This window comes from Orbicella franksi, chromosome 4, assembly GCF_964199315.1.
Source record: "Orbicella franksi chromosome 4, jaOrbFran1.1, whole genome shotgun sequence".
NCBI classification, from domain to species: domain Eukaryota; kingdom Metazoa; phylum Cnidaria; class Anthozoa; order Scleractinia; family Merulinidae; genus Orbicella; species Orbicella franksi.
Genome location: NC_138148.1, coordinates 32,993,444 through 33,003,600, shown reverse-complemented (window position 1 = coordinate 33,003,600; position 10,157 = coordinate 32,993,444). Strand labels below are relative to the sequence as shown.

At 38.6% G+C, this 10,157-nt stretch overlaps 1 protein-coding gene across 1 annotated transcript; it reads right to left on the bottom strand.

The window, feature by feature from the left end:
* Positions 1-147: 147 nt before the first annotated feature.
* On the bottom strand, positions 148-9,916 carry LOC145484104 (visual system homeobox 2-like). The gene is made up of 3 exons (XM_081462724.1): positions 8,997-9,916; positions 8,106-8,326; positions 148-548 (listed from the first exon to the last, which is right to left on the bottom strand). Exons 1-3 carry the CDS (start codon positions 9,232-9,234, stop codon positions 153-155), a joined length of 855 nt encoding a protein of 284 aa, XP_081318850.1. The 5' UTR covers positions 9,235-9,916; the 3' UTR covers positions 148-152.
* Between the last annotated feature and the right edge of the window lie 241 nt (positions 9,917-10,157).

Here is a 10,157-nt window from a genome sequence, read left to right as displayed (position 1 = left end):
AAACACTCGCGGCGTTCTTCACAGTTTTCCCGCCTTCACTGAACGCGGCTGTTCATTCCTGACTGAGCCACAGCGGTAAAATGACAAAGTCACACCCCAGAATTTAATTTGTCCGAGTGAATATTTGAGGAGTGATATTCCTTCACTAGTAGTCACAACTCCTCCAATTCGTCTTCTTCATCGGAGCCTGTGTCCGATGGCTTTCTACCCTCCTCAGGCACGTGTTTGTAAGCCTGCATCATGGCCTCGTGTTCTTGTTTCACTGCAGCATTGTGTTCTTGAGCCCGCTGCCTCAGTGACGCAATGCTGTGTGACCTGAGGTCATCGCCATTTTCGTTGGAACCTTCCACCTTGATTTTCTCCTCCATTATCTTCGCTTTCTTGTGCATGCCGAGTAGCCATGGGGCCGAGTTGGATGTCAGATGAGGAGGGAGGGGTAGTGAATGACGTACCATTGCTCCATAGAGGCCGTACTCAGCCATGATCGAACTGTGACCCCAGCATTTCTCCTTCTTGCGCCATTTTGCCCGTCGGTTTTGAAACCAGACCTGAGGAAAGGAACATACAGTTATTAATTCGTGCTTAAGGTAAAGGTAAAGTCTGCATACGAGCCAAGTGGCCCACCAGGTCGGAGCCTTATTACGGTTTCTGTGGTATGAAGCGATTAGGAGTATTTCTACTCCCCCTGCATGGGATGCTAATTCCATCGCAGGGCTACCCCCAGCATTAAATTCATTTACCTGGGAGGAGAGAGGCATTGCGATAGTGAAGTGTCTTGCCCAAGGACACAACACAATGTCCCCGGCCAGGGCTCGAACCCGGACCGCTCGATCCGGGGACAAGCGCACTAAGCATGAGACCAACTAACTCAAAATTATGACAGAGTCGGCTCCAAGTACTGACCAGACAAAGGAATAAATCCCTTACTTTCCCGAAACCGAATTTTCCCATCGATAACCGTATATTCCTTTCAATGTTAGTTCTAAGGATCTAGGATTACATCAAGACATGTGTACAATATCCTCAATTGAAGAGGTTGTTTTTTTTTTAAAAAAAACTCTTTACTGGGAAATTACAAGGTCATTTAATATAAGCCTTTTACGATTTATTTCAATCTTAAGTTTCCATAAAACTCAAGTATTTTCGATAAATGGAAAGTTAGGATATAAAGATGTTTAAGAACTGAATTTAGTTCCAACCTAGAACTTAGCGGGGACAACTTTTTTGGACTCTTAGCATTAAAAAGAAATAACTCTAAAGTCATTCAGGAAATTGAGACAATCATGTTAACAAGATAAAAAAACTTGAAAATGAACTGTCTTTTTTCGAACGTATCAATCGATCACTTTTAATTTCTAGTATTCTCGGTAGCTTAGGGTAAGATGAAGGCCGACCGCCCTGGACTTCATGTAAATACAGTAGAGCCCCGTTAATCCGGTCGTGACCAGTGGGCCATGAAAATTTGGTCATGATTCGTCTAAATTGAGTGATGTATTAACAGAGATATCTCAATTGCACTTCTAAACAACTGTTCTTGAGTAAGCATCCGGAATACAATATAATAATTTAAAAACAAAAAACCAAAAAAACCTTCAATCAGTACATACAATATTAACAACGGAAAGATGAACATAGCTGGTTCGAGTGGCCGTGTAAACGGGGGTAAAATTATAAAAGATTATGCAGATCGGGTTTTAGCATGTGGCCTTGGCGGTATTGACGAGGTGACCGCATTACCGGGGTTTTCTTATAAGAAAATGTATCAGGGTTTCGCCGGGACAAAAAAAGTGACCGTTTTTTAACGAGGTGACTGTAAGGCGGGGTTCTCTATATAGCTCTGATAACGGAGTTTTTAGTCAAAACAGAAGATAGCAAGTCTATAGCATGAGAAAAGACGTGAAAAAAACAACGCCTTCCTTTTCCGTGCAAGGACATCTACATTACAATCTCCCTACAGATAATATCGCATAGATAGATAATCTGTCCCTTGGGCTGCCGACTCAAGTAAATCTTCCACTTATTAATTTCCCAATCCGATAAATTAACTTCCTCTTTCATAGCAGTTCGTGTTACATTGCATCGGGTCATGTTGGTCCGATTTTGTTCTTCCTCATATTCCGAATTTCGTTTTATCTTTGCGGAAATCTGCTCGATTTGTTTGTAATGAGCTTGGCGGTTTCTAAGTCAGGAATTACGCGTTATTAAAAAGAAATCGTTGTTTACTTGGCACTTAAATTAATTTTTGCTTTTCGAGGGGTGTGTTCAGTTTATGTTTAATGAGCTCTTTTAGAAACCGTTTTATTATTGCAAAGAAATCAGCGTCTTCATTTACAGTCCGTGAGGTCGTTAAAATGAGTTTACGTGGCTGTTAGAACCTCATTTGTGCGCACTATTTGTTAGAAAGTTAATCATAATAGTCTCTATTTGGCTTTTATTGCACGATGAACCAGTTTATATAGCAAGAAGTCTTTCAACAGCGATATTTTTGTTTTCGCTTGTTAGCACGTGTTATTGTTCTGAATGGCAGTTTTGGTAATTTGTAGCTTTGTACATTTACCGCGACCTAAAATGACGAGGCATGCTAGTGTAATTAATAAAATTCTGTTTAGATTAAAGGCATGCGATGTTTAAAAAGTTTTTCTTTTCTTTTATGCTATGACTGAAATTTATTTTCGGTTAAAATTCTTCTTCCAACTCAATCTTGAAAATCCAGGTTATTCAAATAAGGCTACGAATGATTCCATTAAGGTTATCAAAGTTAATTTGCAGTGAGATGAGTTAAACTTGGTTATAGAATCCAAAAAATAAAAGAAAGACGAAAAAGCGATGCCTTAGATCAATCGAGTTCTCACTTACATTGGTTCGTAAAGAATTACTCGATATTTTGAAGACGTGACCAATTTTAAGTTGCGGAACTTTTTCCCGGAATCACACCCCATGAACTTAAACTTGCACTGTCGGAAACATGTAAATACAATTTTCTTAAGCTAGAATTATTACGTCATGGTTAACTTGAAAGGGAAATAATTAAGCGGGAACGGTTAATAACAATGGACCCAGAAAATTTAGAAATAAATAGCTTTTTTCCTCCCTTGGAAAGGCCAAATAGGTTAATTTAACTTGCCGGTCATCAGGGCGTGACAAAAAAAAGAAAGGTAATGCTCAGTTTAAAATTAACTTAAAAGAGAAGCTTGCCATTGCTGGATTGTAGACACATCTTTTTCTTTTGTCTTCCGTTTTACTCCCAATAGCTTATTCCATTATTATATGTTTTTTTTTTTGGTTTTCTCTGTTTTTGTCGGAGCATTTAATTACAGAAGGACAAAAATGATTGTTTGTCGTTAAGAAGTAAATACGTCTTATTGAGCCCAATCAGCCAGTTTTTATTGCGAAAACTGAACAGGCGAAACTAATTTTATGGTTTTGTTAAACGTAGGCACATCTCGTATACTTTGTGAGAAACAATGTATTTCTCAGAAATATTTTTAAGCAATTCGTATGTATAAGAACTGCTGGTGCTCCTGCAAGAGGAACGTTGAATTTATCCCAGTCACAAATTTTTGACTTTGATTCAGGTTTTGGCAACTTTTTTGCTGATGTTTATAAACAATCCTCAGAGACTGTGTAAATAGGTTTTGTTTACGTTGTTTGTACTGGTTGGCTTGAATCAGGTTATGGGGTAAAGTTTTAATGTTTTTCTAGAATACCCGCTCTCTTATTCAGTCCTATGGTTTGGTATCTCAGCTGCAGGCTTAAATTACTACGCTAACAAATTATATAGAGATACGAACCACTCTTCCTTTTCAGAAGATTTTGACATTTCGGCTGTCTTCTTTTATGCCAACTAGTTTCATTACTCGATATTGCCTGGAGCGAAATTCATGTTTTCACCAGTTTCTTAGTTCATTTCGTAACGATCGATTATTAACATACACTGAGCGAGGTGGCATCACAAATGGTCATCGAAAAATTGAGAGAGTTTTCAAATTGTGTTTTCGAAGTTTCGAAGTTGCTTTTTGTTCATGGTCCAAGGTGGTTTTCTCTTCTCCGTTTGTGCTTGCAGCGTTAGTTTTGGGGTATTCTTTATTTTAAAGCATTCTTACAAGCGTTTACAAGTCGTTTCAAACTAGACGTAAATGTGCAGTGTATAAATGAGGTGAAGTAGGTAAACAATTTTAGTCGGGAAACGACAGGTGCATAAAAAAACTTATAGCACGACCGCTAAGTGATTACGGTTTCCTCCCTTTGTGTGCAGCTAGAGCAGACTCAACAATTCCAAAAACGTACAAAAACTGCGTCGGTCCTTTCTGAAAATTAAAAATTCTTATTTTTGATCAATACGTACTTTGTTAGCTACAGAAAGATTGCTGCGAGTGACATTTACAAAATTTGAGAATTTCAAACTGGACAAGTTCATTGTTAGCACAACTTTGCATATTTTTTTCCTGGCGGCGATTTTCGAAACTTCTTAAAGGCCTAATTAAACTTTAGCTTACTATAATGCTTTTTTTTATTAGCGCTGATTAAGAAATGTTATGTTTTACAGGAGTGTTTGTTGGGAAGACTAGAAAATCTAAAATAAGGGCATTGATATCAGCAAGGTCTACGTCCGAGTGAGTTTTAAATATGAAAACAAAACGGAAGTCAGGGCACCCTGCCAGTCTTTTCGACTACGCGCTCAATAATTTTGATTTTATATTTCGCGATAACACTCGAAATAATTTGAGAGAACATCGACTTGTTTAGTCCCTTTTACGTTAACTTTCATCACTAACTTTTTCCGCGAAATTTACAGCGGCGAAAAAGTGATAGCAATTTCTTTCAGGTAAAAGTTGAAAGACGAAAATGGCAGCCATTGTTTCGTTCCAGCCGGACGTGTTCAGTTCTGGTTTATTAAAGGTCATTTAAAAACGAGAAGGTTCTTTTCCGCGAAGTTCTACTTCAAACTGGTAGCATTAGAATCTTTTAACGATGACATGATCGATTGAGGTGTTTATTTTTCTCAATATCTCTGCCTTTTCGCATTCGTACGCAAAACTTTGCTGCGTTTTATAACTCGACAAAGTGTACAAGTTTCTCGACGGATATTAAGCTAGTTAGTACATACGCTCAGTCAAAACAACTCTTCAAATTTTCGTTTAAAAATGCGACCGGCACCTCGTCGAAATTAGCTTTACAAAAGAGCCTGTGGGCAATGACACAGCAAAATAACAAACAAAAAATAAAGCGAAGTTTATGTAACCTCAGGGTTCATTCTAATATAGCGACCATCTTTTCCGGTAAGTGAAAAATTTATCCGTGTAACCCACTTGAAAGCAAGGTGTTGTAACGGTGCCCTTCTGAATAAATGTCGGTGTTTTTTCGACATTTTCGGAGCATTATCATTTGTGCCTGTGCCTCAGTGTGTCGATTTTCTATAAACTTAGGCCGTTTCATATTAGGGAGTCAGTGTAATTTGGTAATTTGAAGGATCTGCGGCGAACAATACTCGCCGCTGCCTAAGATTGCATCTCAGCGGTTCAATGATAGTTGCAACTTCTGGTCAAGAATAAGAAAATTGGCTTGCTTAGAAAGCAGAGATATCGCTGAAAGTTCTTATGATTAGCTGGCAGACTCGAAATAATGTTGAACTGATTATTTACTCTTTTAGTCAATGGTAATTAAGCGAGTTCCGTTAATTCTTAGAAGGATCCAAGTTCCTTGGTCGAGGTTTCCTCTGATGTGCGCGTGACTGAAAAGATTTGCGATATGAAAGGGTGTTGTGTGGAATATAGTCAGTGTAAATGGCAAAAAGTAATAAAATCTGAGAAACTTTAAAATGGCACACTATCTCTTGAATTTCGTATGTGCCTCTCCAATATCAGTAATTTCGGAAAAATTCTGCTTTGAGCGTTCACCGGATTGAAAATCCCCGGTTTTAGAATTAGGGCGTTTTCCCTGTTTTTATTTATGGTAAAGTTTATAGAAGACGTTTGCTTGACTTATTTCCGAATCAGTCTTTATAATTTCTAAGCAGTGTTTCATTTTTCCTTGGTTGAAAAGGTGAAATTTTAAGCTGTAGAGCTTCCGATAGCTGAAAACCCCATTTTTCAAACTCTTCGGGAGTTCTATGGTGTTGATATTAAAGGTCTTCGTTTCAATCGCGCGTGCTAAAATGTTTCAAACGATATCGAAATACACGGATCACTCGCTTACACTGCTAGTGTTGGATTACTAATTCAAATGTTACGACAGCTGAATAGAGCTATTAATCCGAATGAAACAACCGCGTTAAACCATCTCTGTGGGGCGACACAGTTTGAATCTCATCACAAGTAACAATAACCTCTGCTGTTGTCGAAACGAATTAAGCTGGAGCTTTCCGTAAATGGAACGAACGCGTTCTGTCGCGAAAACGGTGCAGCAAATTTGCACATGTTTGACAGAAAGACTTCCAATTGTGGCGGCTTTTTTATTAGAAGGAAATAGAAAACGAAAAACTGTTTTTTTTCCTTGGGAAATCAACGGTATTACAATAACTGAGCAGAAAATTAAGATCGAGAATTCGAGACGAAACCTAACTCGTTAATTATTATTTGTCAAAGGTTATTGAAATGTGGGGGTTTTCCGGCAGGATTCAAGAATTCTTTTAAAAGTAATTAGAGGAGTACTTGTGAGAAACTGGCTTGTCAATTTTTCTTTCATTTAATGCTCGATGTAATGATAAGGAAAAACAAAACCTGCGAACAGAAAACCGCGCGTGTGTGCGCGATTCAACGTAGAAGAACTTTGCAGTTTCAAATGAAACGCGATTCGAACAAAATGGCTCTTTTAGGAAATGTGGCAAAGATTGTTTTCTTAGTCAAATTCTTACATTAGCCTAATACGCTTTAACTTGCAAACCGTGACAGATCAAAAGACTCTTTCGCAAACCCAAGACTTGATTAATGTCAACTTTGAGAAAGAAATTGAGACAACTCGGTTCTCGCCCTTATGCAAGCTTCATTAGAATTGTGTATATTTCCTGTTAGTGTTATTGCACCGTGTGCCATGTTATCTCGGCATATTTCCGCCGCCGTATTCTTGTACAATGTGCTATATTTACGCAATAATAAAACTTTAAGAGCGCTAAAGCAACTTGATGGCTTCACCGAAAAGGACGTTAAATTATAATTTAAAAAGCAATTAATGACAGTCTAAAAATGTAAAATTCCAAGCTAATGAAAAAAAAAAAAAAAAAATAGGGTGAAACCGCCCCAAAACTAGGCGCCAAAGTGGAAACGGTGCACAGTTTCCAATTAGGGTTTTATTATACGAGGCCTGTTCCTCTTTCAGCCTTGCTTCCGATGTAATTCTCCGATGAATAAAGTCGAAAGCGTACATTTAGGGCATATTTTCCGCCAATTTTTCACAATAGCTAATATTCTAACAAACATTTTTCGCACCAGTTGGCAACCCCTTTGTTCGCATGGAGGTAAAAATAATATATATATATATAATAAATTTTATTTTTTTTCTTTAATTTACCTCAAGTGTGGACTTAAGATATGGTTCAAGATTGCGAGCGTTGTTTGACGTGAGTTGTGATTTCGATTTTATTACTATTATTATTATTTCAGGAAAAAAGAATTATTGAAACCCTTGCTTGTTGTCAGATCGAAAAAACACCTGCTTAGTCTAAATCAGGTCGGCGTGTAATTACGGTAATTAAAAGGAGTTCATAACTTTAATGAACGCTAATGAATGCCAATTGCGACTAATTTTTTTCCCCGGAGCTTTTACCATCGGAGCGAACAAAACAAATCCGCCAAGTTGGTACGACATTACACGGTCAGACCCATTTGTACCTTAATCAGCGCTTAGCTGTTTTCATTCTTTGCTTTTTCTTTCCGTGGCGGTCGCAAAAAAGACACACAGCGCTTCAATACAAAACCAGATTACTTCTGTTCGCCGAAATGCAGCAGATGGTTTCTTAGTCGAGCGATGTAGGGAAGGTGAAATGGACTAATTAAAAATTTAACAGCAAAATAAGGTTTCTTTTGAAGATGTCTCCTTGAATTGCGCGCGCGCACAAATGTAGCTGGAGAAAATTAGAGGAAATTAATTTCCATCTAATCTCTGCGTACCTGGATTCGGTCTTCTGGTAACTCGATCTTCACAGAGAGATTTTCTCTGGCGTAAACATCCGGGTAGTGGCTGTCTTTGAACGCTTTTTCCAATTCTTCCAGTTGGTAGTTCGTGAAAATTGTTCGATGTCTTCGCTTCTTAGGTGCCTTCTTGCTCGCTGCGTTTTTGTCGCTCTTCAGGAAACCGCATTTGTCAATTTTGCTTTCCTCCGTTCTGTGATCTGCGAAGGATGAAATATTGCGTTTTAATCACGGCTTACGAGACACTTTTAACGAGTTGTTATTTCTGCGAATTAGCAAGCTCTTACTGGAGGTAAATCTGTCATTTTCAGTTAAATATAGAAATTAAACAGAGTTAACATCCAAAAATTCGCCATGACACATCGCGTAAAATTGTGCAGTAATCGAGAAGACAAATAACGAAATGAAAAATACAAACCCGAGCAAATTTCTTGTGAAATCATACAATTTAGTGCGCCAGCTGCTAGCGATGTGGGCTTTAGTTAGAAAGCCATTAAACTACAATCAAATATTTTGAAGGAAGACCACACTCATTTTGGTGTAAATATCGTCGAAACACCGAGCAATTTGAGAACTAGTATAAGTTTCACCAAGGGTAAAACTAGAACTAGGACAGGAAGTTGACGGAGGGAAATCCTCATGTGCGCTGGTTTGGACGCGATCTTGAAGCAATCCGCGAAGGCTTGAAATGAACACCGCTTGTTAATTAGGGCATTACAGACCATTACAAGATCATTTGTTCCAATAATGGCACGGGAGGCCAGGGCGAAACAACAGCTAAAAGAGTCATCGAAGGAGTGTTTAAAAAGTAGTTAAACGAAACCCGATCCTGGCATAACGAACTATAAATTATGGCTGAACACCACTAACCTGATATGATAGTTGTCTTGTCGGCTTCTAAACTCGGGTTTTCTAAACGCGACGCAATCGGTGAAAAACACTCTACCAGGGTTGGATTTTGGGGGCTGGTTTCCTTCGGCTTAGAATTCTTCTCTCCAAGGCCAAGGATGTCATGGATGGCGAAAGAGTGAATCGGAGATGAACGTTTCACAGGAGGGAATGGCTCGGACCGAGGAATCGCGAAGCAAAACTGCACTTCTCGGTTCATATTCGCTGATAAAACTTCTCACGGGCGATACCGAAAATGTTGGACCGACTCCGTGTGCTGACGGATGTGATATCTACTGCGTGGCTGCCAAATATATCTGGATAGCTTTAATATTCCTGCAATCACTTTTATCTTCATTTGGCCATAATTAGCTATTGTCCTCAACAGAGAAATAATGCGAAGGAAATTGAACAATCAATTCACACCTGTCAATCAAACCTTAGGACACACGGCTTTCTATGGTTGCCATTTATTAGCTATATTATCTATCAAACGACAGTCATAAATTGACGAAGATTTTTCTCTGACGCTTTTCGAGAGCATGCTCAATGTGGGGTCTCCGAGTTGCATGGTTTTTTTTTTTTTTTTGCGATAATGTAGCCGAAACTGGCTGGCTATTCGTTTTACAACGCAAATGAAATGCCTTTCTGAAAAAGCCCGCAGCCAACTCTTTGCCTCTTAATTAGTGGAAGTTCAGGTTTAGTGTAAACATTGAAACATCGCCTTACACGAGCTCTAACCGCTTCTTTTTGTTCCGTAACTCCTTAAGAACGGCTTGTTTACAAAACAGAAGAAAAGCTGATTTAAAACACGAATTTATGTAGCTTGTTACATTCAATAAAAGGGGAAAAAGCCTGGATTAACAGTTTCTTGTTAAGCCTTTGCTTTCATCTGACATTATCTCAAGGCTAAGCCATCTGAGCCCCTGCGAGTGGTTAAAAACAAGAGAGTATTATATTCCCCGCTGATATTACCATATTCAAGCCATGGAAAAGTCGCTTATTTCATGACCTGAAGATATATTAGGCACGCTTTATCTTTTGTCAAGGAAACCATGTCAATGCTTCTCGGAAGGAACCCCATGAAATGTCAAACTAGAAGAGATCGTGAGAGCAGAATTGACAAGCTGTCACTCACGACAA